This window comes from Entelurus aequoreus, linkage group LG07 (genome assembly GCF_033978785.1).
Source record: "Entelurus aequoreus isolate RoL-2023_Sb linkage group LG07, RoL_Eaeq_v1.1, whole genome shotgun sequence".
NCBI classification, from domain to species: domain Eukaryota; kingdom Metazoa; phylum Chordata; class Actinopteri; order Syngnathiformes; family Syngnathidae; genus Entelurus; species Entelurus aequoreus.
Window position 1 is genome coordinate 39,473,756 of NC_084737.1, and position 27,832 is coordinate 39,501,587.

The 27,832-nt window shown below is 39.9% G+C and overlaps 1 protein-coding gene across 1 annotated transcript in view; it reads right to left on the reverse strand.

Annotated features, from left to right (window-relative positions):
• The window catches only part of plxnd1 (plexin D1), a 160,023-nt gene that overhangs the window by 68,918 nt on the left and 63,273 nt on the right, over positions 1–27,832 (reverse strand). Inside the window, exons 8-13 of the mRNA XM_062053578.1 lie at positions 20,354–20,453; positions 18,726–18,824; positions 17,256–17,345; positions 16,988–17,087; positions 12,343–12,500; positions 5,244–5,389 (exon numbers count right to left, since the gene is read on the reverse strand). Coding sequence (XP_061909562.1) covers positions 5,244–5,389; positions 12,343–12,500; positions 16,988–17,087; positions 17,256–17,345; positions 18,726–18,824; positions 20,354–20,453 — 693 coding nt within the window. The remainder of the gene's footprint in view (positions 1–5,243; positions 5,390–12,342; positions 12,501–16,987; positions 17,088–17,255; positions 17,346–18,725; positions 18,825–20,353; positions 20,454–27,832) is intronic.

Genomic DNA, 27,832 nt, shown 5'->3' on the forward strand with positions numbered 1-27,832 from the left:
ATCGCAGCACCAAGCAAATAATCTCAAAATCCCCATCAGATCAATTCCTAGATCCATCCATCCATTTTCTACCGCTTGTCCCTTTTGGGGTCGCGGGGGGTCGCTGGAGCCTATGTCAGCTGCATTCGGTCGGTAGGTGGGGTACACCCTGGACAAGTCGCCACCTCATGACAGCAATTCCTACATGTGATCGGAATTATTTGAGGCGCACTACACAAAATAAACGTAACGTTATTAACATCAGTACTACGGATACCAATAACAAAAATTCCTCAACACAGCCCACTACCTATAATATGGCCTTTTTGAACATCAGATCATTGTCTCCCAAAATGTTATTAGTTAATGAGGTCATTAGGGACAACAATCTTAATGTCATTGGTCTCAGCAAAACCTGGCTAAAACCAGATTAATTTTTCCCGCTTAACGAGGCATCTCCTCCTAACTAAACGAATGCACATGTTGCCCGTCCCCTTAAAAGGGTTGGAGGGGTCGCACTAATATCTTTAACCTTACCCCTAACCTAAATAATAAATATAAATCATTGGAGGTGCTTACTATGAGCTCTGTCACACCGCTATACCTCTGTTATCTATCGCCACCCTGGGCCCTATTCGGACTTTATCAGTGAATTTTCAGAGTTTGTCGCTGATCTAGTTATGCACACAGATAATATAATTATAATGAGGGATTTTGATATCCATATGAATACCCCGTCAAACCCTTTGTGCGTGGCGCTCCAGATTATAATTGATAGCTGTGGTCTTACACAAATAATAAATGAACCCATGCATCGCAACAGTAATAAGTTAGACTTAGTTCTTGTCCGGGGTGTCACCACCTCCAAAGGTATGGTACTCCTGTACAATAAAGTAATGTCCGATCATTACCTTATCAAATTTGAAGTTCTGACTCATTGTCAACAAGCGACAATTAACCACTTCTTTAGCAGCCACAACATTAATGCTGTCACAATTAATGCTGTAATGGCATCATTCCCAAATTATGTGGGCTCTATCGATAACCTCACTAACAACTTTAACGATGCACTGCGCAACGCCATTGATAGTATAGCACAGCTAAAGCAAAAAAAGGTCCCTAAAAGGCATACCCCCTAGTTTACAGAAGAAACCAGAGCTCTTAAACTATCATGTAGTAAGCTGAAACTCAAATCGCGTGCCACTAAACATGAGGTCTTCTATCAAGCATGTCAAGATAGTTTAATAACTTATAACCGCACGTTTACCTTAGCTAAAACTAATTACTACTCCAATCTCATTCACTTCAATAAAAACAATCCTAACTATTTGTTCAGGGTGGGACTCCACCCTTTAGCTCCACCCACTCGGCTGATTATTTTATGAATTTCTTCAATAAGAAAATTTAACTCATTAGAAAGGAGATTAAAGATAACGCGTCCCAGCTCCAACTGGGTTCTATTAACGCAGATACGAATGTATGTAAACCGGATATTACCCTCCACGATAATCTCTCTCTTTTTGAAGAAATAACATTAGAGTAACTCCTTCGGCGTGTAAATGGGACAAAACAAACAACATGTTTACTTGACCCACTTCCTGGGAAACTTATCAAAGAGCTAATTGTAATATTCGGACTGTCAGTGCTAAATATTATTCACTTACCACTTTCCTCTGGCACTGTTCCCCCAGCATTCAAAAACGCGGTTATTCAACCTCTGCTCAAAAGACCTAATCTCGATTCTGACCTCATAGTAAACTACCGGCCGGTGTCCCACCCTCCCTCAATCTCGAAAATCCTTGAAAACATTGTTGCACAGCAGCTAAATTAATATTTACCGTCAAACAATCTCTGTGAACCCTTTCAGTCCGGTTACTGTGCAAATCACTCTACGAAGACAGCCCTCTCAAAAATGACTAGTGATCTATTGCTAACTATGCATGCTGACGCATCATCCATGTTGCTACTACTTGATCTCAGCGCTGCTTTTGATACCGTCGATCATAACATTTTATTACGTATCAAAACACGTATTGGTATGTCAGACTTAGCCTTTAATTGGTTTAACTCCTATCTTACTGACAGGATGCAGTGTGTCTCCCATAACAATTTTACCTCGGGGTATGTTAAGGTAACGTGCGGAGTTCCACAGGGTTTGGTTCTTGGCCCTGCACTCTTTAGCATCTACATGCTGGCGCTAGGTGACATCATTCGCAAATACGGTGTTAGCTTTCACGGTTATGCTGATGACACCCAAATCTACATGCCGTTAAAACAGACCAACACGGCAGATTGTAGTCATCTGGAGGCGTGTCTAAATTAAATTAAACAATGGATGTCCAGCAACTTTTTGCATCTTAACGCTAAGAAAACGGAAATGTTGATTATCGGTCCTGCTAGACACCGGCACTTACTTAATACCACTTTAACAACTTTGACAACAAAACAATTACACAAAGCGACTCTAAAGAATCTCTGTATTATCTTTGATCCAACTCTCTCATTTAACAGTCTCCTTTCATCTCCGTAATATCGCTAAAATTCATCCCATTTTGACACTGATATCATTATTCATGCGTTAGTTACGTCCCGTCTCGATTACTGTACCTTATTATTTTCGGGTCTCCCTATGTCTAGCATTAAACGATTACAGATAGTACAAAATGCGGCCGCTAGACTTGTGACAAGAACAAGAAAGTTTGATCTTATTACGCCTTTATTGGCTCACCTGCAATGGCTTCCTTTGCACTTAAGATGCGACTTTAAGGTTTTACTACTTACGTATAAAATACTAAACGGTCTAGCTCCATCCTATCTTCCTGATTGTATTGTACCATATGTCCTGGCCAGAAATCTGCGTTCAAAGAACTCCGGCTTATTAGTGATTCCCAGAGTCCAAAAAAAGTCTGCAGGCTTTAGAGCGTTTTCTATTCAGGCTGCTGTACTCTGGAATGCCCTACCGGTAACAGTTAGAGATGCTACCTCAGTAGAAGCATTTAAATCCCATCTTAAAACTTATTTGTATACTCTAGCCTTTAAATAGACCCCTTTTTAGACCAGTTAATCTGCTGTCTCCCTTTTCTGCTCTGCCCCCCTCTCCTGCATCAGATGACCACGGATCAGCCTCCAAGGATGAGGCACTAAATGTTCAAAGTCGGGACCCAGGATGGACCACTCCTCATTGCATCAATTGGTGACGTCGATGCAGTGCTGACTTGTCTCCATTCAAGATGATCCCCTGCAGGCCTCCCAATGGACTGGACTTTCACATTATGAGGTCGATACCGGGGTGACCATTCCTTATGCATCAATCGGTAACGTCTCTGCGCCCGGACATGTCTACATGCAAGAGGATCCCCTGTTGACCCCACTATGGACTGGACTCTCACATTATTAACTGTTTCTTCTCTGCATCCATTGCACCGGTCACCCAGGTGGGGATCCCCACATCTGCGGTCCCTTCCAAGGTTGAGTTTTTTTCTTGCCCTGATGTGGCTTGTGCAGCCCATTGAGACATTTGTGAGTAAGGGCTATATAAATAAACTTTGATTGATTGAGTGATTGAGTTTCTATTCCTAATCATTGTAGCGCTCTGGCTGTTAAAGTTAGGGAGTTTTGTGATTTCAAACTGTAAGTGCACCATAAGGCTAGTGACAGAGTGCATAGGTGCAAATAAAGACAGTTCAGGTAGATGTGGTTATTTTGACTTTGTTGTTAAATACAAAGTTGATCCATCATCCCCTTTATCGTGTTTGTTTGATATACAGTACTGGATAACGCTTTATATTGTGTTCAACGTGTATAAACTAAAATATGGATATTTGTCGAGGTTGGAACCCATCATTGATGTTTACATTGTCTCTTATTGGGAAATTTCCTTCAATATACAAATTTTGCTATTTACAAATCCCGTTCAAGAACCAATTAAGTTCATACATTGAGGTTCCACTAGATCAGGGGTCGGCAACCCGTGGCTCCGGAGCCGCATGCGGCTCCTTGACCACTCTGATGCGGCTCAGCTACATACATGCCGACCCCCCGATTTACCCAGGAGTTTTATGGATCTCAGTGCCTCTCATAGATTACTCCCAGGGAAAAAGTTATCCTATTTACACTCTAATTACTAAATAAAGGGCGTGCCCTAACTGCACTACAGTAATTGTCCACAAGCATTTACATACAGCATGCCAGTCCAGCCACATGTTGCATGTTGTTATTACTTGCACACATAGGAGACAGCAAAGCATACTTACTCATCAGCCACACAGCTTACACTGACGGTAGCCGTATCAAACAACTTTAACACTGTTACGTTACAAATATGCGCCACACTGTGAACCCACACCAAAAAAGAATGAAAAACACATTTCTGGAGAACATCCCACCGTAACACAACCTAAACACAACACAACCATTACCCAGAATCCCATGCAGCGCTAACTCTTCCGGTCTACATTATACACCCCCGCTACCACCAAATCCCCCCACACATCAACCCCCCCCCCCTCTCCGTGCGTTGGTTGAGCGGAAGAGTTAGTGCTGCATGGGATTCTGGGTATTGGTACCGTCAGTGTAAGATGTGTGGCTGCTGACCTAGTACGGAAGAGTTAGTGCTGCATGGGATTCTGGGTATTGGTACCGTCAGTGTAAGATGTGTGGCTGCTTACCTAGTACGGAAGAGTTAGTGCTGCATGGGATTCTGGGTATTGGTACCGTCAGTGTAAGATGTGTGGCAGCTGAGGTAGTACGCCTTGCTGTCGCTTACGTGAACAAGCTGAAACTGCATTGTACGTGTGATCGAGCAGGTACACTGTTAGGGCAGACTGTAGAGGGTGCCAAATGCAGTGTCATCACGCTCTGATATTCGGGAGTCTCCCGGGAAAAATGAGAGGGTTGGCAAGTATTACGCTATCAAGCGCAAAACTCGCGGGCTGTACTAACATCAAATGTCCACATTAAAGTGCGTGCCGGTGCGTGTGTCGGAGACCCCTGGTTAACATAGCACAAGGCATTTAAGCTTTGTATGCGGAGTTTTTCATTTTAAATTTAAAATTTTTTTTTGTGGCTCCCATTACTTTCTTTAATTTGTGAAACTTGCCAAAATGGCTCTTTGAGTGGTAAAGGTTGCCGACCCCTGCACTAGATATTCACTGTTCTGAGGGCAGCCAACTGCAAGTTGGCCTCCAATCAAAACGGGTTTGACACAGATGGTCTATACTTCTTCAATATTTTGATTTGTTGAATTGATATTACAGTAAACTTACTCAGTGGATACAGTGTAGAGCTCAGGCAGGACACTGCATGGTACTTCTCCAATGGAGACTTTGACCGTTTCTGCTCTGCGGCCCAGGTTCTTGCCCTGCACCGTCAGGTGGGTGCCTCCAACCACTGGGCCCCTCATAGGGAAGATCTGTAAAAGACAGAGTGAAGCTGTCAACAGGAATAAATACATGTCTGTGAAAATGTCACAGATGGCCAAATAGCTCAGGAGAAGACCAGAGCATAAATATCATAGAAAATCCAATGAGGAATGTTGCTATTGTGGAGAGTCATGCAGAGATGAAAGGCCAAATGTTTAGTGTAAGTGCTCACCTACTAAACACCAAGATCCAATTGAAAGGACCTGCAATCTAGGTATATACACACACATGCGCACACAAAGCCGACACTTAACTGTCTGAGCCTTTTCAGCCTTGACTCCTCTAAAGCACATGCAAATAAAGAGCAGCTTAAGAGCCCCCTTCACATCCCACGAGAGACAGGCAGAGTGAGAGAGGTGGAGGGCTCAGCAGATAGGTGCACGAGTGTGAAGGCAATTTGGGGAACAGAGAGCACAGTGAATGCTGATGGTGGTACAGGAGAGAATGCTGTGCCTCAATTATTGTGAAGAGTCATTCCCTTTTATGATTTTATGTGTCTGCCAAAATTGTTGGTAGCCATCTCTGTTGTTGTTTCCAGTCTCACACGTCATTTGAGCCCTTGCCTTCACCCCTCCCGATTCACAGTCTCCAAAAGAAATGAGAGAACATTTCAGTTAAAGATAGCATCTCAGAAGCCCAGACGGGAGAACGATCTTGCCAATATAGCTTTTTTTTTTAATGACCCCTGGCTGAGCTGCGGTCACTGTGACACCTCTGTGTTATTAGCTTGGCTCTAGCCCTGTTGGAAAACAGCACTTCTGTTTGGGCTAGGTGAGGGGGCAAGGTCCGTGTCTGCATGCTGATAATCTTACGTCTCCACGAGCGACATTGTGGCTCAATGAAATACAAACGTAGTAAGTAAAGCTTTTTAGCTTGGTGCAAAAACCCCACGTTCCTTATGTGACATCTACAACGCATGAAATGTTTTTGTGGTTACTGCGAGGCCACCCGGCTGTTATTACCTTCACCACATACAAGCTGTTCACATTCATAAACACACTTTCCTCCTTATGACGCCAACGCTTTACATGAAAAGCACACAACATGGCATGCTGGGGCAGCCGGCATCTCTACAGACCTCAGCAGAAAGTACAGTTATATGTTATCATCACAATGTACGTCGCTGTGGTGCTGTAGAGCGCTGACATCAACATCAGCTGGCGTGCTGTTCATTTGCACCTCTTACAAGTCTGTGAGGTTTGATTTACAGCTCAGCCTCTACCAGGCCTCCACGGAGATCACAGGGTGGAAATGTGTCGACACAAACCTCGCCTCGGAATGATGACTGGAATGTTTTCTTGCATTCTAATGCATTGTTAATGCGGCTACAACCTTGATCAAATGAGGTTTTTATAGATTGTTTCAGCTTTCATGTGCAGTTCCATCACGCAAATCAAAGAGAAGATGAGAACAAACACAGGAAAAGCATTGTGACTACACTGGATGCTTCTACACCCTCTTTATGACCAAGCAACTCTCCATCCTTCCCCCCAACATTGTAATGCCTCACTTCTTTTTCGTGTCAGACATAAACTATGTTTAGCACTTCCTGTTTTAGATGCCTGAAAAAAATAGCTCTCGACGCTTTTAAAAGTTAAAGTTAAAGTACCAATGATTGTCACACACACACTAGGTGTGGCGAAATTATTCTCTGCATTTGACCCATCACCCTTGATCACCCCCTGAGAGGTGAGGGGAGCAGTGAGCAGCAGTGGTGGCCGCGCCCGGGAATCATTTTTGGCGATTTAACCCCCTATTCCAACCCTTGATGCTGAGTGCCAAGCAGGGAGGTAATGGGTCCCATTTTTATAGTCTTTGGTATGACTCGGCCGGGGTTTGAACACACAACCTACCGATCTCAGGGCGGACCCTCTAACCACTAGCTAGTCCACAAAAGGTGGACTAGCTTTGCTTTAGAATAAATTAACTGAGCAGAAAAGGCATTAACTTGCCTTTGGGGCAAGTTGGAAAGTGCCCCAACCGATCAAAGTTAGAACTGTGGTTGATTTGTTTTCATTTCAACACACTCTTTGTATTTAGTGCAGCATAGTGAATCACTGCAATTGTCTCATAATCCAAAACCATTTCCTTACTGTGTCTGACTTTGTTCCTGCCTCGTTCCATGTCCTTCCTTGACTATGCGGGGCACCAGAGTCTGAGCCCTCTGCTGCAATTTATACTACTACTGCTACTAGTGGTGTCCCAATTCGACATTATATCTGTCCGATATCAGCAAAAAAACATATTTTGGATGATATCAGCTTGCTTCTAAAATCTCCAATATAAGTGTCCTAAAGTACAATCAGTCAAGCGTGTTTACTTACGCAGTCCAAATTTCATACCGTACCCGTGCAAATATGTGAGGTATGACTAATAAAGCTCTCTGAATCCTTGAAAACTGGGCAGCCTGCTAACATCTAAACCTCCTCCAATAGGCACACAAGGTTGGTCTTTTCTTATATTTTATTGAAGTCATTTACAAAAACATGGCAGGCTTTAGGCTACTAGGAGTTAGCAGCTACACAACCGCTAAGCACACAATAGCCATCTCATGCATCCATTTTCTACCACATTTCCCTTTCGGGTCACAGGGGGCGCTGGAGCCTATCTCAGCTGAAGGCTGAAGGCGGGGTACACCCTGGAAAAGTCGCCAACTCATCGCAGGGCCAACACAGATAGACAGACAACATTCACACTCAAATTCAGACACTAAGGCCAATTTAGTGTTGCCAATCAACCTATCTCCAAGTGTATGTTTTTGGAGGTGGGAGGAAGCCGGAGTACCCGGAGGGAACCCACACAGCACACAAGTTAGACATCCGTAATAGGTGTCTTAAATTGACCAACGGTGTTTCCCATAAACTGCCAAGATACCTGTAGCGGTGGGGGCGTGGCTATGGGCGTGGTCACCATGACATCATCGAATAATTTGCATAATTTACTACAATGATATGATTTTCTCTAAAAAGGCTCAAAAAATGTATACTTACTAATTAATAATAACAGTTTTGTTTTAAACGTCCATCCATCCATCCATCCATCCATCCATCCATCCATTTTACAATATAAATACAACACTTTATGTACATATTTATATACAGATTTGAACAATAAGTTTTTCACTGAAATATATTTATTAATTGTGGTTCCTACAAAAAATATATCTTTTAAAATATAAAAGCTAAAATGTCTCTTAAATCGCTGCCCCTTTAATTAGTGCATACTAAATAATTTAACTTTAGCCTACTACTACAACCATAGTATTTACCAGTAACATAAACTATTACCATCATATTTGTACATGTCGTATTTGCTGATGTTGCTCTATTGTTGTTGTTGTGTTTGCTGTTGTTGTTTTTGTCTCTCTGTCTAATCCCCCTCTTGTCCCCACAATTTCCCCCTCTGTCTTCTTTTTTCTCTCTTTCTATCCCCTCCTGCTCCGGCCCGGCTGCACCAAATGATAATATAAATACATTTAATAAAGTCAAATACAAATAAGGCAACAAGAGAAGTATCCTACACTTCTCTTTTGTAAAGTAAATCTGAACAGCCGCTATGGGCATCTACATCAACTATATGATTTGCCTAAGAAGCTGGACAGGACAAAAAAAAATAAAAAAATAAAAATAAAAAAGGCCGAACGTAATTCTTTCGTGGCGGGCCGCCACAAATAAATGAATGTGTGGGAAACACTGACCAATATTGAAGTCTAAAACATGACATCTGTCAATACAAACTAGTATCAAATAATTATGGCTTTATTTTACTTACAGATACAAAGTCTGCAAGGCAGAAGCGTATTATAACGTAAATGGACATACAAGCTATATGATGATCCCTTATCTTGACAACTAAAACATACTACAACTAAATGCACCTCTACAAGTCTAAGAAATGTGTTGAAGAAAAGCTATGTTTTTTTCTTTGGTAATGCAGACGCCAAGGCTCTAACCTTGGTAAAATGTCTGGGAAAACATGGCTGCCAACACGTTGCATCACACACCCCGAAGAGCCAGAGCGCCGCTATCCTTCCAGCGGCCCGCCCCTCTCCAGAGGGAGTCAGTAATACTGTGTGTTTGCATGTGTGTGAGGGAGGGAGTCTTGCAACAATGGTCTGCCCACGCCGAAGGAATCTCATTGCCGCTAACTTCAGTCACGTAAGAAGTGCACATAAGTTAGTGTGCCAGCATCCTGTTAGTCACACTATGCTGACAGCTACAAAGGATGAGGGATATCATGAATGCTTCAATATGGCCCATTTGTATGACAGATTGTGGACCAATGTGAGTGTGAGACCGTGTGTGTGTGTGTGTGTGTGTGTGTGTGTGTGTGTGTGTGTGTGTGTGTGTGTGTGTGTCCGCCCGCTTTGCTCGACATGCTTATTCTCCGGGGCCACTCAGGGTTTTATCTACAGGAAGTTCAGCCCGATTGGGTCTCATGTGAGCCGTGCTTCCCATGACCTCCTGCCGGGATGGGACTGATGGAGTGTTCGGTAACGGCAAACAAAACAAGTTAGCACTAAACACGCTCCCATTACTGACCTATAAACACAGCCTCAAGTAATCCCGTCTATCGTTTTCGCTACTGCAAGGTGAGCTGGAGCCTCTCCCAGCTGACTTTGGGTGAGAGGAATGGCTGTCAATTGCTTATAAAAAGAGCTGCGATTAAATTGATTAATTTGATCAGAACATTTTTTTTTATTTGTATTTTGTCGTTTCATTTCATTAGTTTGATTAATACGAATTCATAAAAATCCACTGCTCCAATAGTGAGAGCGGTGCACCATGGTGATGTAGGTCGTGCTGTGGGTGATGTGGCCTGTCTGTGTGTGGCGGACAAAGCAAAGTGCCGAGAGAGTTGGCTCAAAGAAGAGGGAGTAGCAGAGGAAAGGGCCCAAAGAAAACAAGAAAAGCTGTCAAATATTGTGTGATCCTTTAAAGTGAAAAATACAGACATTGTGGCGAAATGTTGGCACTGTCAAACGGAGCTGGCATTTCACCATGTAACTATATCGCTGATGCAACATATTAACAGACAGCATCCTTCATATTTAAGAGCAGCTAACAATCAGAAACAAGGTAAACGTCGATTTTGATAGCCATCTTATATGTCTGATTTGCATAACCAATGTTTTATTCAAACACATGTGAGGACCTGTTAACATCTAAATTTTTGTTTTGTTAATGCTAACCAGTTGTTTGTCCAAAAATCAAACAACACTCCTCTAATTAATACTTTTTCAAATGTGTATATGTTAAATTGTTAAATACATTGTCACTCAATTGATCATACTTTATCAGACACTCTTTTCATTTAGTGTTGTGCTTCATTTATTATCTATCACCTGGTTTTAGACAACAAAGATTTTTTTTCACCCTATTTCAAAAAAATATAAGGAATACATAGTAAGGGTGCTGAAAAAATCGATTCACATCCGAAATGTGTTTTTTATTCATACCGATTATAGATTGATTTATGATTTTTGTGAATTAACTTTTTTTAAGTATCTATTTTAAAAAATACGTTTTTAAGGCCATCTCAACGCTTCCGCGCTCTGCGTATATACCATACATCCGCAGCCAAGAGAAGCTTTTGTAACAGCAAACCTGTTTCGAAAAGGTTTTATTATCAATTCTGTACCAAATAATGCTAGAATAGGTGTGAATCAAGAATCAATATAAAAATCTAATCTTCAGCCCAAGAATCAGAACTGAATCGAATCAGGAGTTGTTGAAAAATTCCCATTCCTAATAAATAGTGATGCTCCCATGGTAAAAGTGCAATTTCAATGTTATGTGCAAATATAATAAGAAAGAAAACAGTCATCAGATAACTCCTTGTTTATTAATTTTGTTTTTCTTAAAAGACGCATTGAAGCGTGTTTTATTAGATTACACTGATTAATCGAACAAATTAATGGATACATTGCTCGTTTACTAAAATAATCGATGCAGCCTGACTTATACTCATTCACGAACGACAATAAATAGAGAGATTTAGTACCAGAAATGTAAAATCTATTCAATTTTTCAGTTATATTATTATTAATATATATATTATTAATATATATATTATTATTCAGCTACATTTTCCCATGCTTAAGCAGACTTCGACAAAATGTAATAAATAATTTAAATACTGGTGCAGATACAGACTTTTTTTTAAATCTCAGGCTAGCTTCTTCTACGAGTTGTTTGGTAGTAATGGACCACTTTGTAATGAGCACTACTGCCACCTACAGGACCAGAATGGAAAGGTTATCAACCACAACTTGTTGAAATGTATCATATCATCTGTCCATCCATTTTCTACCGCTTGACCCTCTCGGGGTTGCGGGGGGTGCCGGAGTCTATCCCAGCTGCATTCGGGCGGAAGGCGGGGTAAACCCTGGACAAGTCGTCACCTCATCGCAGGGCCAACACAGATAGACAATATTCAAACTCAGATAATAATTCTATAATTAAATGGTTGTGTTTTGTGACAGCAGAAGAATTTAATTAAATTTTACATTCTCAAATGTTTCCAGCTGTGTTTCTCTGACATACACTATTACTCTAAACAAGCAGGGCGGACTCCTAACACAATCCCTATGGTTCTTATTCTTGTCATCAGTGGTTTTCTTATACAAAAAGAACCCTCTATGCTCTGTCCAAACTGTGGACAGACATGTAGGTACAAGTCGCTCTGCTGAGTGAACACAGAATGTCCCTGGAGAACTGCAGCCAATGGGAATGTTAGCACCATTGCACACTCGTTTGATGACTGATTAATGTCCGTCATACATTGTATGAGCAGCTGACAGTGGACAGACAGGGCATGACGCCACCAAACCATGTGAGTGACCCCATGATTCACGCCATAATACACCCTGAGGGCTACAGAGAGGAGGTGGCGACTGAATGCAGCTATGAATGTAACTACTTGTAGTCCCCTGAGCTCTTACCTTCTGGATCTGTGGAGCTGGGCATTGATCTCTGATTGCCTGGCAGTTGTCCCTCAGTCTGCAGCTGTTTTCACACCAACCGCACAGGTGTCCCTGATCCTCACGGCCCCAGCACTGAGAGCAGTCTGTGCTTCCCACTCCACAGTTGTACACCTCCACTAGAGGGAGATAACTTTTTTTAATTACATGTTTCTTTTCTGGCTTAGGCAAACAATGTGGGAAGCATAACTCTTAATTGACAGCAGGATAATGCATACATGCTGGCAAAGCAAATTGAGTATTTTTTGTGCCTCCCATGCGTCTCCCTGTGTGAGCATCTGCATATCAGACTGTGTATGTATCCCATTAAGTCTGTTTTGTTTTCCTTTCCCACTTCTGATGACTCAGCATGTTGCAAGGCATCGTCATGTCCGTTAACCATGCAAACTTTGGCACTGGCTTCAGGCTGCGCGTTCACACGGCCTGTGAGCCTCACATCTGGGCCTGGGAGAGGGAAGGCCTGGCTCGTATGTTTACCACTGACAGTACGCCAAGTTCAACAGCACTTCATATCATCTCTCCGTTGTCATGGAGATCTAAGTGTGCCTGCAACTCTACATGTGGACACGGCATTGGACACCTTAAATTGCATCTATATCCGACAGTCATTACGTGTAATTAGATGCCCACTGGCTATGGAATTATGGTAAATCAGCAATTGTTGTGAAATTATATGTTGGAATACACAAAGTACTATTATTACAAGAGAGTGACAGCGTAATAATGTTTGTCTCTGAATACTTTCCCCCCCTCCTCGCTTAATTAAATGCAACAATCTCAGCAGACATTGTTTTAACACAGGTGAAATGCATTCTGGGAGCAGAGGTGGCAGCTATTGTCCTTGAAAGTTTATAATTATACTGCGATCACAGCACAGAAACTTAAGGCCATATCCACTTGAACATGAATATTTTAAAAACTCATACTTTTGTATGCATTTTGGCCTCTTATACTTTTGTCCTTAAAAACTAAGACTTTTGTAATAAAATGAGTAAAACAGAGCTTTGAGGTTTGTGTCTTAATGACATAATCTCACGGCTGTTTCGTACACATGCACATACCCGGAGCGTGCAGTGTACGAAACAGCCGTGAGTGACCGCAATTAAAGCCAGACATTTTACCACGCAGATGAACAATTTGCTTTTAATACAACTTTTAATTGTATAAAGCAGGGGTCACCAACCTTTTTGAAACCAAGAGCTACTTCTTGGGTACTCATAAATGCGAAGGGCTACCAGTTTGATACACACTTAAATAAATTGCCAGAAATAGCCAATTTGCTCAATTTACCTTTAACTCTGTTATTTTTAATAATTAATTATATTTACACTTAATTGAACGGTTTAAAAGAGGAGAAACCACGAAAAAAATTACAATTAAATTTTGAAACATAGTTTATCTTGAAACATAGTTTATCTTCAATTTCGACTCTTTAAAATTTAAAATTCAACCGAAAAAAAGAAGAGAAAAACTTAAAAAAAAGAATTCATGGAACATCATTAGTAATTTTTCCTGATTAAGATTAATTTTAGAATTTTGATGACATGTTTTAAATAGGTTAAAATCCAATCTACACTTTGCTAGAATATATAACAAATTGGACCAAGCTATATTTCTAACAAAGACAAATCATTAATTCTTCTAGATTTTCCAGAACAAACATTTTAAAATAAATTCAAAAGACTTTGAAATAAGATTTACATTTGATTCTACAGATTTTCTAGATTTGCCAGAATCATTTTTTAAAATTTTAATCATAATACGTTTGAAGAAATATTTCACAAATATTCTTCGTCAAAAAAACAGAAGCTAAAATGAAGAATTAAATTAAAATGTATTTATTATTCTTTACAATAAAAAAAAAAAATTTACTTGAACATTGATTTAAATTGTCATGAAGAAAAGGAAGGAAAGGTAAAAAGGTATATGTGTTTAGAAATCCTAAAATCATTTTTAAGGTTGTATTTTTTCTCTAAAATTGTCTTTTTGAAAGTTATAAGAAGCAAAGTAAAAAAAATTATGAATGTATTTAAACAAGTGAAGACCAAGTCTTTAAAATATTTTCTTGGATTTTCAAATTCTATTTGAGTTTTGTCTCTCTTAGAATTCAAAATGTTGGGCAAAGCGAGACCAGCTTGCTAGTAAATAAATAAAATAAAAAAAATAGATGCAGCTCACTGGTAAGTGCTGCTATTTGAGCTATTTTTAGAACAGGCCGGCGGGCTACTCATCTGGTCCTTACGGGCTACCTGATGCCCGCGGGCAACACGTTGGTGACCCCTGGTATAAAGTATAGACATTTAAAAAAATCTACAGCATATCTCAACTTACTGACTTAATTGATTCTGTGATGGAGCTCTGACCATAAAACACTTGTATCTCAAATCAACATTGCCCATTGAAACAAAATTAATTCAATTTAATTAGTGACACCCACCCCCCCCAAAAAAAGAACAATAATCTTAACATGTAGCAGTTGGAATGTTCCAATCAATTACAGCAAAAGCGTTGGGAAATGTTTGCTTGCAACTTAAAACATAACAATTATCTTCGATGCCCAGATTTTGTGATAGCGACATTGAGCTAATCACTCTAGTATTGATCATACAATACTTATATCGTCATTTGTGTCGATGCGCCTACCACTGTGAGCTCTATTTTAGCTGTTAGCATCGGTTAGCATGGCTTATTGTATCCTACAATGTGTTGTGTAACATGTTCATCTGTTCTCATCCTTCAGTAATACTTGTAATAAATGTAGCTTATTTGCTGCCATGGAGGCGAGGATTGCTGACTTAGAAGCAGCTTTGCACTGTGGACGGATGTTAGCTGCTGGCTTGCTAGCAAAGATGCATGAGTGGCTGGTGCTGCTTTACATCTATTTGTGTCTTAAGTGAGGCAAGCTGACAGGAGCATGTGCATGAATCATTTTGCGGACATTTCTGGCGTTGTTTTAAGGACAAACTGTCAACCGATTGCTAGTCTTGCGCAATACACGGCCTATGTTTCTATATTCGATTAACCTACAAACATGTAGCTGATTTTTATCAATTGTAGTGGCTGCTACCGATGCAGCCAAATTGCTCGCTTGTCAAACCAGATATCCGGTCACATTGGTGTATTGCTCACAAGCCTAATAGCCGGTGATGTTCTTGTTTTATTTTTTGCTTTCAAAAATGTAACTTGGAGCAAGTTGCAAACGGTTCCTTTACCAACAGAACATAAGTGTATTTACTTATGGGTGTTGATCCATTTCGTGTAGCAGTCGATATGCATGCGTATGCTTTTCAACACGCACGCGCCGTTAAAAAACCTTCTTGATTTTAAAGTCATGTTATTATACGTAATATATCACTATATTGATGAACATAGGCGTTATAGACAGTTATACTGTTTTGAAACTATGCTTGTGTGGCTGGTGTGGACATGGCCTCACCATAGAACAGTGGTTCTAAAATTTTTTTTTACCAAGTACCACCCCAGAAAAAACTTTGCTCTCATCAAATATACAGTAACACAGTAGGCCTAAAAAATTATTAAAAACAAAGCAAAGGTTTTTAACAATTTTTGACCACTGTAACACGGGCCACTGTAAAAATAGCGATGTGCACATGGACACAATTAATCGGATTAAAAGCCTAACTGCAATAAAACGGTCCATGTAAACATGTCATTTGGAATATTCTGAACCGATTACACACGATCGGATCAAAATTTAATTCCAATTGAGGAGGGGGGGTAATGTTGATAGTCATTAAGATTGGAGCGCATGAAAACAATTTGGGTCGAAATGATCCTTACGGCGCATGTCTTTGACGTCAGCCATACTTTACCAGTGGTGTAGGAGGGTTTAATTGAATAATCTCGGAATGAAACAATTGTCTTGCTACAGTCTCCCTCCAATCAACATGTACAGAAGTAGCGTTATACAGGTATATTGTTGAGGTCGTTCCTCTAAAACCAAGACTAGCAAAAACAATTGTGTCGATGTAACAGTAAAAGGAGGGATTCAGTTGTTTCAACGAGCTGTTTTATTCATGGTCTTACAGCCCCTCCAAGTGCTAACTGAAGGCACGTAACACGAAGGCGCGCCCTGATGATGTCACATCTGCGACTATAGAAAATACGGCAACCCAACCCACACATATCACAACATGGAGGGCGCAGAACAGCTCCATTTCAAAAGAGGTAAAACAAAAAGTAGCGAACAGAAGGAAACATTTTTTTCTAAATAATGTGACAACATTGGACAAGCAGAAAGGCACATAGCCATGTTTGTTTACAGCGGATTCACTGCTTCTCCTTCTACTTTCGTTTACGGTTTGTGCTGCACATGTCAAAATAAAGTGTTCTGATCTAAGGTGTGGATAATTTTTTCAGGGTCCATGGACACAGTAACATTGTAATCCAAATCATGGTCAAATTAAAAACATTTGGCACATGTACACGTGGCCACTGTAACAGTTTGAACAGTAACACTGTGTTTGAATATTTAATTAATCCACGTACCACTAGTGGTATGCATATCACAGTTTGATGTGTCTGCTGAATAAGATGTTTTTTTTATTTAAAAAAACCTGTGTGCTAGATAATGACCATGTCTTACCGTTCATAGCCAGGGGGCTGTCCACAAAAGGGTCCTGGCCAAGGAATCCTCTCCTCCTCAGGTTGAGGTGGTAAATGTGACTCTTATGGTTGGTAGACAGCTACACGGACACAAAAGTTGTTATGCAACATTTCTATAATTGACTCATGATTGGGCCTAAACTTGATAACAATGAAAGCACTGCTACTAGAAATCAGCAGGCGCTAAAGTGCTTTTGTTGTTCCAAATGGACTCTGGTTATTTGTGGTAGGTAATTGTCTGCACTTACTGTCACACCACTGCACTTGACAGTGGAGCTGTTTAGCCATGTGGCTTCGTATCGCTGCTCTGTCCCAAAGTCACACTCCAGCTCCTCCCCCTGTAATGAAAAACACCATACCCAGCAATAAGCAATTATAGACAAGTACATGGCGATCTGATGCAGTTTCCTGCACAGGGAAAAAAATAAATCAAAGTTTGGTACCAATTAAAGACGTTTAGAGTGGAAGGAGAAAGTAATTGGCCCTGCCAGGTGAAGATGGGATCCATTCTAAAATCATACTCATAAGCATCTGGACCACAACACCTCAGCAAGATCAATCAAATGTATTCCTCTTAAAATAAGTGCCAGATGACAAGTTAGAAACATAGAATATCAGCACGACCACAGAAGGAGATTCAGACAGTTCTAACTGACCAGAATGTTTTTTTAAATGACTTTTTAAACTGGAGTTTTCTGCCATTTGGCCCAAGGAATGCCCATCATTTCTAATGTGTGTGCTGTCTGAAGGTTTGAGGCCAAACGTGTAACTAAGAGTATCAGTGAGAATGTCTATCGCAGTTTATTTAAGTGTGTTCAAGGGACAACAACACCCCCACCCCCCGACCTTCAGAACACCACCGCCACTACAAACACACACACACACACACATACTCGCACACACACCACCTCCACCGTGTGGGACCAAATCCAATTTTACTCCCACAAACTCCAGAAGCATCTGTGAGTTGGCGATGACTTTGCCACAGAAACCAAGCGTAAGTGACTCAGATTCACCGCAGTGGTGACTGAATGAAGTCGTTACTCAAACAATGTCAGTTTGAATGAACTTCCGTAATGAAACCTGCAAGTCTGTGAAGGATGCCCTGAAGATCTGTGTTCGCTGGGGAGTGTGTGTGAGTGTGTGTGAGTGTGTGTGTGTGTGTGTGTGCGTGTAGACATTTGTGTGCGAGTCAAAGTCTGTTACCATAGCAACACCTCGGAAAAGGGCTTGAAAAGGCCAGCAAGGTTAGACAAGGGACCACCTGGCAATTTGTCTGCAGACACTATTCAAGTAAACGTCCTAACCAGTGAACATGCCTACATTCAGATTAGGATTACGGATTACAACATGAGTTTTTTAATTGAATATGATGCCTGTGTGCTGCTGACAGAGACATAACTTGAGCAACATAAGCAAAACGATCCCTGCTTGTTCTTCATATTCTCACAACGTACACATCAGCCCGCCACAGCTTTTGCTCATTTACAGACCAAACTCACAGCACACACACATCCATCTGTGCCTCGCTCAGTTTGAAGCAAACACACCATATGCTTCTGTTTTATTCCACTTGTTTTCACAACATGTATGTTGGCCAAAGTCCCACTTCAGACCTACACTGTGTGTGTGTGTGTGTGTGTGTGTGTGTGTGTGTGTGTGTGTGTGTGTGTGTGTGTGTGTGTGTGTGTGTGTGTGTGTGTGTGTGTGTGTGGTACCTCCTGGATGTTGTTAAGGGATATGGTGAAATCCTGGGTCGCACCCGATGGCGATGGAGGAACCTCAGTGGCTACCAAGCTGGGACAGGAAACTGCATTCTGTGGTGGGGGGTGCAGGAAGTGACATAAAGTAGTTAGAAAAAAGACAATAGCTTCGTCGCACACATCCTCAAACCAAAATATGTGTCCTGTTTATCTGGAGGAGGTAGGAGGAAATGAGAGGGTGAAGTCTCACTTGGAGGGAAACAACAACGGCTTCAAATAGAAAGACGATGATGGATTAGAATAACAGACCCACTGGACGCTATGTCGGGATCAGCAGGACGGAAAATACCCACCACCTCCTCTTGGTCATTTTTAGAAATGACCTCACTTAAAATGCGAAAACATCTTGTGCTGCCTTGATATCTAATTTCATTTGCTTTGGGACTTTAAAAGGCAAACATGACATCTGTTCCCAAACATCCAATGATATCTGTATCACTTCACGAATGAACTGAAGCCAATTCTGAGGGGTCTTGTGATGCAAAAACAAACAGTGGACTTCCACAGAAATAAAGCTTTCAAATTGTCAAGACAATGAGCAGCTTGACCATCAGGTGACCAGAGACCTGGGCGTCACACTAGGAAGAAGTGTGACTGGACGTTACAACCACCACCCTCACTCCTTCAGGTTCAAATCTCCTCAACCAGACTGAAGGCAATGAATAAGCATTTTTTGACATTTTCTTGTGCAGCCCTTTGAGACACTCCTGATTTAGGGCTATATAAGTAAACTTTGATTGATTGATTGGTTGACACACTGACATGCCCAATCATTTTGCCTCCAAAGGGCAAAGAAAAAATGTTCAATGGGCCACAGGTTTCAAGTGTACAGCAGCACCATGAGTGAGGATTTAGCCCCATACTCCCATATAGAAGTTTTTTCCAGACTTTTTACTGACAAAAAATCCTGTTATAAATATCAGTGAAATAACCACTAATAGATTACAATGAAAAGCATATCTATATATGTAATGCTTTATTGATCACCATTAACTTCAAATCAGCACCAGAGCTCCTCTTTTGTTGTTTGGCAGCTTGCTGACAACCTTTAAGACACTTTTTAATTCATTTTAATTCATTTTAGGGGTGGCTTTTTTTGTTTTGGTTAAAATCTTTTCAGGTCATTGGGGTGTGTGTGTGAGTGACAGGAAGAAAAGCTCTGACTTGCTTGAATGTATCTCTTGACACACATATTTTACAGACTTTTTTCTGGGGAAAAAAGGTTGTTTAGTATTGACGTCAATACGGTAATATGGACCATTGTAATGTACGACATGATTATATTTCTGTGTAATCCATTTGTTTGAAGAAATACAATATGTTTAGTAAATAATTATATTACCATGGATTTACTTGTCCACATGCTGACATTTAAACTAAAGGAAAGGTATTTTAAGTGTTCTACAGCAGAACCTTCCGCTAAATGTTATGGCTGTCTTTCTTATTCCAACATGCTGCATTAAAACGCCACATGTTTGTTCTTGTCGAGCCCTGACTGACTCAAAACATGGGACAGCACGCATTCAAAATCTTGCATATGAGAAAGTCTGGCTTCCATCTGACTTCAAATATTACTAACTCACCTCCAGCAGGTTGTACTTTGACTCATCTTTACTGGAGACACACTGGTGGTAGTCCTGGTCCCAGTAGCATTTCCACCTTGTGCTCAGGCAGCTAACACACCTGATAGACACAAGCAAATAGGTGAGGGTCAGATCCTGTGTCTGCACAATGACCAATCATCTCATTAGTTGCACAAACTAAACTGCAAAGACCAAAGTTATGCTACAGAAAAGGGATGTGATGATTAATCACATAGCAGATGTGTTCACTCCTCAGTTTCAACACACCCAGCCAGCAGGTCCACATGAACACAATCTGAAAGCACTTCTCTATCCAAACAGTCAATGATGATATGTTCAAGCCCACTATAAAGGAGTAAGAGCAGTATTTCTTCTTAATGAGGTCCATGCCTTGATCAGGATTTCAAAGTTCACAGTAGAAGTGACCTTTACTACATCTGAGAGATGATCAACATGTGTTCATGTATTGTGTGCATTCCCTCAGATACTACAAACGACATGTCTTGTCTTTGTGAGCAACCACTTTCACGATGCCAATCTGATCATTGTCATCCCTGTGCGGTGTAATTTTTTTTATAAAGGGCCATCGCAAGGCTGCCAAATTAGCAGCAATGTCAAAAGGTAAGATAAGCTGTGTTGGATCAACAGTTCTTCAAAAATACAACTTTTCCATGTTTTTACTGTTAGAGATGACACATATGTCGTCTGTCACAGTTTAGTAGTACAATCGTTGCACCTTTGCTGGATTCCACTGCTGGTTAAGCGTTAAACATTATCCATAGGGGCTCCTATATAGAAGACATGTTAAGAATCTCAGTCCCTTTTGAATGAAATGATAAACAAAAAGGTTCACCAAAATTGTAGTTGTTCAAATGACTGAATGGTTGTTTGGTCTATATGGGCCCTGAAATTGACAGCTGATCAGTCCAACGTGTACACTGCCTTTTTCCCTAAATCAGATGGGATAGGTTCCAGAGACACACACTAGGTGGTTTGAAGCAATGGACTACTTCACATACATAATTATCATATTTTTAATTGATATTCTCCTTCAGGTATTATAATCACTATAATAAATAAGCCCTGTAATATTTTTTTCATCCAGTATCCAGGGTTTTATGCACTCAATTGCAAGAGAAAACACACAGTTTTATGATAATATTTACCAATTTCATATATATTTGTTTGTATTTGTCATTTTACAAATACATGATGATGCTTAGTTAAAATAATATAGATGAAAACAATACTGAATGCAGTGATGTGCGGTGATGTTTAGGGCAGGTGAGGCACTTTGGGGTTGTTTTTTTACTTTTATAAAATGTAAAAACATTTGGGGTCTTACCCTTTAGTGTAAGTGTAGTACATACTTCTTTCCTCTTCCAGGAAAAGCTCTTATACATGTTCAGTAGTTAAATTATAAAAGTCTGATCACCTGTTTGGTCTAAAACTGTTTGAGCTTGTATATATAATTTTCCATCTTGGCAGTGACATTCATTCATGCATTCAGCAGAATATAAATGTCTTGTATTTTGTATGTGTAAATAATATATATACTGTATATATATGTGTTCAAGCTAGGTGTTCTATTGTTTTTGAATTTTGAAATATCGAGTGATAATTTCAGGTGAATTCTTTGTGTATCACCCTATAAAATATACGTATATATATATATATATATATATATATATATATATATATATATATATATATATATATATATATATATATATATATATATATATATATATATACGTATATTTTATAGGGTGATACACAAAGAATTCACCTGAAATTTTATATATATATGTATATATAATTTCAGGTGAATTCTTTGTGAATCACCCTATAATATATATATATATATATAATATATATATATATATATATATATATATATATATATATATATATATATATATATATATATATATATATATATATATATATATATATATACATATATATATATATATACATATATACGGTGATTCACGAAGAATTCACCTGAAATTATCACTCGATATTTCAAAATTCAAAAACAATAGAACACCTAGCTTGAACACATGTGGTGTACATAACTTGGAGTAGTTATTTCATGCTTTGCAAGTGCTCAATACAGCCACCACCGGCAGCACGGACAACATGGAATGAGAATTGCTCCCAAACGCGCCCCAGGATGTCGCGCTCCACCGTGTTGATTTCTGCTGTTATTCGATCTTTCATGTCATCAATATTTGCCGGCAAAGGTGGAACATAAACTTTGTCTTCAACATATCCCCACAGAGAAAAGTCACACACAGTTAGGTCCAGGGATCTGGCAGGCCAAGACCAGAGAGCAAGGTCTTTAGCACTTCTTCTACCAATCCACTGCCGAGGCTCGCTTTCATTCAGATAAGTTCGAACTTCGAGATGCCAATGGTATCTTGTTATAAAACAAAGTCATTTGAATCTGCTTGAAGTCAAGCGAATAGCCAGTTTTGGAGCATTTAGAGATAGGTTTGTGCTTTAACAGTGAGTTTTTTTTTAAAGAAAAAGGGACCATAGACCCTGTTTTGAGACACAGCGCAGAAGACGTTCAGTTTAGGCGAATCTCTTTGATGTTCAATTGCTTCATGCTTCATTGTTCCCCAAATGCGCACATTGGAACAATTGACTGTGCCACACAAATGGAAAGCTGCTTCATTGCTAAAAACTAGACGTGAAAAGAAAGTTTCATGATCTTCCATCATTGACTTACAGAATCTCCTTCGCATGCCCTTGTCATTATTAGTAAGTGCTTGGACAAGGCTAAGTTTGTATGGTTTCATACACAATTGAACGGCGCCGAAAGGATTACATGACCATAACGGTGAAATTGTAACACAGTAAAACTTGTATAACTCCTGTATCAAATGACAATTGATTCAGTCTATTACAGTGCTTTAGAACCAAATAAATGTGTAGTGATTTTGGCATATTCTCTTTTAATCACCCTGTGTATATGTGTATATATATATATATATATATATATATATATATATATATATATATATATATATATATATATATATATATATATATATATATATATATATATATATATATATATATATATATATATATATATATATATATAGTTTTTTATCTTTATTTTTTCTGTGGAAAAAGATAGTACGGTAGCAACAAGGTAGCTCGCTCACATACGCCACCCCCAATTCATACTGACTCAGTGTACTCCAGCACTTCTCACTATGATTTTTCTATATTTAGAGTCCGATTATCAAAATAACTATGTAACTCCTATAGCTCTATATCAGTAGTTCTCAAACTTTTTTTCACCAAGTACCACCTCAGAAAAAAACTAGGAATAACCAAACTGAAAACAGGAACCAGCAAACAGAACAACTGGAAACAGCTAACGGCTAACAGGATAACACGAAACAAAAGAACTAGGAGACAGCAAACTCTAAATAGCTATTAGGAACAGCTTACCGCAAACAATGACATCGACGAGTATTAGCACGACAGGTAGTGATGACATCGACATCGACAAGTATTAATGACAACGACAATACTCCAGCACAGACTGGATGGCAAGGCAGGTTTAAATAGCAGCTGGCTGATTGACACCAGGTGTGGCCAGGTACCAATCAGCCACAGCTGAGGGAAAACAGCGCTCAGGGAGACAAGCAGGAATAAACCAAAATAAAAGCGCTGACAGGAAATAAAGACAAACACAGAGGAAAAACTAAAACAATAACCAAACTGTCAGGAACAAGCCTGACAGTTTGACTAGTAACACTGTGTTTCAAAATAGGAAAATAAAACACTGTATTTTAATCCGTACCACTATTTGTACACATTTGAGAATTCCTGCTCTATATGATCAGTAATTGTGAAAATTTAGAGATTTTTCATAAAGAAAATATAAAAAAATGTTTTAGTCATACAGAAAATATATTTACTGTATAACAGTTTGATGAACAAATAATAATATTTATTTTATCAATTATTATTTGTTTTTTAAATTTAGCTCTGCCTCACCTGCTTACACTGACCTTGCATCCCTGACTGTAAGTCATGTGAAAATAAAATGACTACTATAGAGAAGATGTAGAAACATGTCAATAACCTATACAGTAGGCAGGTTGGAAACAGGCAGGATCATTTGAAGGCATGAACACAGAAAATAACCTATGGGCAAGTAAAACGCTAATCAATGGAAATGTGCAGTCTCCATCTTTTTAACATTTTTTAAAATCCTGCATTATTGCCTGTTTATGTGCATCGATAGGTGATGCTGTTTTGGACAGCAAGAATTAAAATGGGCTGAGCTGCTTGTTAAATGTCGGCGGTGAACAATCAAGTTGTTTTTTTGCCGTCATCAAGCATTTTTTTTGTTGGGGGAAAAGACAGCCCCTGCTTGTCTTACTGTCAGTGGACAGTATAATTAATAGAGACTACCTATTAGAATGGAAACCACTGTTTCAGGAAATACAATAGGTGCAGTAGTCTGTTTGTAAATGTGTACAGATTTTCTGTCATCACCTTAGATGTAAGAAGTTGGTTTGGGCTGTTCCTGACAGGTGTATGTTTTACTACCTGCTGTGGGACACCCCCGCTGCACAATGTGTGCGAGGGAACAGAGTGTGTGTGACTGTTTAGCCTCTGGGAAGAGACAGATGTCCCACACCAGGAATGATAGCGCCTCCAGTAATAGCAACACCCTCACAAGGTTTTAGATTGGAAGAACGGAGGTGTGTGTGCGCGTGTGTGTTGGAGGTCCACACTGACAAAATGTAATCGAAATATGTGTGTGTGTGTGTGTGTGTGTGTGTGTGATTGTGTGTAAACTGATTAGAAGCAGAAGGGTCCTCAAGGCTCTTATCCGCTGCAGCTTTTGTGTTTTCACTGACTCCCTTTGCGTCATACTACAGTATAACACCTACAGCACAGCTATTCAACTGGCAGCTCGGGCCGAGCATGAAACACTAGTTCTGTTCAAAACTTGGGAGACAAATATTTTTGCAGCAAAAAGTGCTCTTGTTGTACAGAGGAACTTGGACCACTGTAAACACGTTGCCAGATCCTTGCATTGACATTATTGCAAACAGAACACAGGTGTCCTATTGTGTGATTTACAAAACCCAAAACCAGTGAAGTTGGCACGTTCTGTAATTCGTGAATAAAAACAGAATACAATGATTTGCAAATCCTTTTCAACTTCAATTCAATTGAATACACTGTAAAGACAAGATAATTAAAGTTTGAAATGAAAAACCTAATCCTTAATTTAGAATTTAATGGCAGCAACACAGTGCAAAAAAATTGGCACAGGGGCATTTTTACCACTGTAACTTTTACCACATGGCCTTTTCTTTTAACAACACTCAGTAAACGTTTGGGAACTGAGGGGACCCATTTTTGAAGCTTTTCAGGTTGAATTCTTTCCCATTCTTGCTTGATGTACAGCTTAAGTTGTTCAACAGTCTGGGGTTTCTGTTGTGGTATTTTACGCTTCATAACGGGCCACACATTTTCAGTGGGGGACAGGTCTGGACTACAGGCAGGCCAGTCTAGTACCTGCACTCTTTTACTATGAAGCCACGCTGTTGTAACACGTGGCTTAGCATTGTCTTGCTGAAATAAGCAGGGGCGTCCGTGATAACGTTGCTTGGATGGCAACATATGTTGCTCCAAAACCTGTATGTACCTTTCAGCATTAATGGTGCCTTCACAGATGTGTAAGTTACTCATGCCTTGGGCACTAATACACCCCCATACCATCACAGATGCTGGCTTTTGAAATTTGCGCCTATAACAATCCGGATGGTTCTTTTCCTCTTTGTTCCGGAGGACACAACGTCCACAGTTTCCAAAAACCACTTGAAATGTGGACTCGTCAGACCACAGAACACTTTTCCACCTTGCATCAGTCCATCTTAGATGAGCTCGGGCCCAGCGAAGCCGGCGGCGTTTCTGGGTGTTGTTGATAAATGGCTTTGGCTTTGCATAGTAGAGTTTTAACTTGCACTTACAGATGTAGCAACAAACTGTAGTTACTGACAGTGGTTTTCTGAAGAATTTCCTAAGCACATGTGGTGATAACCTTTACACACTGATGTCGCTTTTTGATGCAGTACCCCCTGGGGGATCGAAGGTCCGTAATATCATCGCTTACGTGCAGTGATTTCTCCAGATTCTGTGAACCTTTTCAAGATATTACGGACCGTAGATGGTGAAATCCCTAAATTCCTGGCAATAGCTGGTTGAGAAATGTAGTTCTTAAACAAGTTGCTCACTCATTTGTTGACAAAGTGGTGACCCTCGCCCCATCCTTGTTTGTGAATGACTGAGCATTTTATGGAAGCTGCTTTTATACCCACTCATGGCACCCACCTGTTCCCAATTAGCCTGTTCACCTTCGGGATGTTCCAAACAAGGGTTTAATGAGCATTCCTTAACTTTGTCAGTCTTTTTTGCCACTTGTGCCCGCTTTTTAGAAACATGTTGCAGGCATCAAATTCCAAATGAGCTAATTTTTGCAAAAAATAACACAGTTTTCCAGTTCGAACGTTAAGTATCTTGTCTTTGCAGTGTATTCAATTGAATATAGGTTGAAAAGGATTTGCAAATCATTGTATTCTGTTTTTATTTATGATTTACACAACGTGCAAACTTCACTGGTTTTTGGTTTTGTACATAAATGAGGTGTTCCACAAGGCACCCCTTTAAGTCCTCTCCTTTTTGTCAGTTATTTTTTCATAATGTGATTTAGGTATCCAAGGTGTTACTGTAGTTTGTTAACTCCAGATGCAGTCAGTAGTCATTTGTTCAACTTCTTTAGTTATACTGGTAGTGTTTCTCAAGGTTCCATTTTAGCTCCTCTTTTTTCATCATTTGGGCTATTCAACTAGTGGCCCGCAAGGTCAGTTTAAAAAAACTTGTGAGAGACAAACATTTTTGCAGTAGAATTTTAAAACACAAGAGTGCTGTCTTTGATGATCTTTGACTAGCTTTTTTTGCAGAAGGTCCTAAAAAACACCAGAGTGCTCCTGTAACGCTGACAAAATATACAGACAAAAATTAAATGTCCACTGTAAAGGACGCTGGTTCTCAGGAATTTACAATATAGGACTAGTAGTGAATAGAGAAATCCGGTCCCCCGGTCCTTAGCTTTCTGTAAATGTGGCCCTCTGCTTTAAAGTCTACACCAGGAGTCGGCAACCCGCGGCTCTAGAGCCGCATGCGGCTCTTTAGCGCCGCCCTAGTGGCTCTCAGGAGCTTTTTTAAAAATGTATGAAAAATGGAAAAAGATGAGGGAAAAAAAAAAAGTTTTTGTTTTAATATGGTTTCCGTAGGAGGACAAACATGACGCAAACCTCCCTAATTGTTACAAATCACAGTTTATATTAAATATGCTTCACTGATTCGAGTATTTGGCGAGCGCCGTTTTGTCCTACTAATTTTGGCGGTCCTTGAACTCACCGTAGTTTT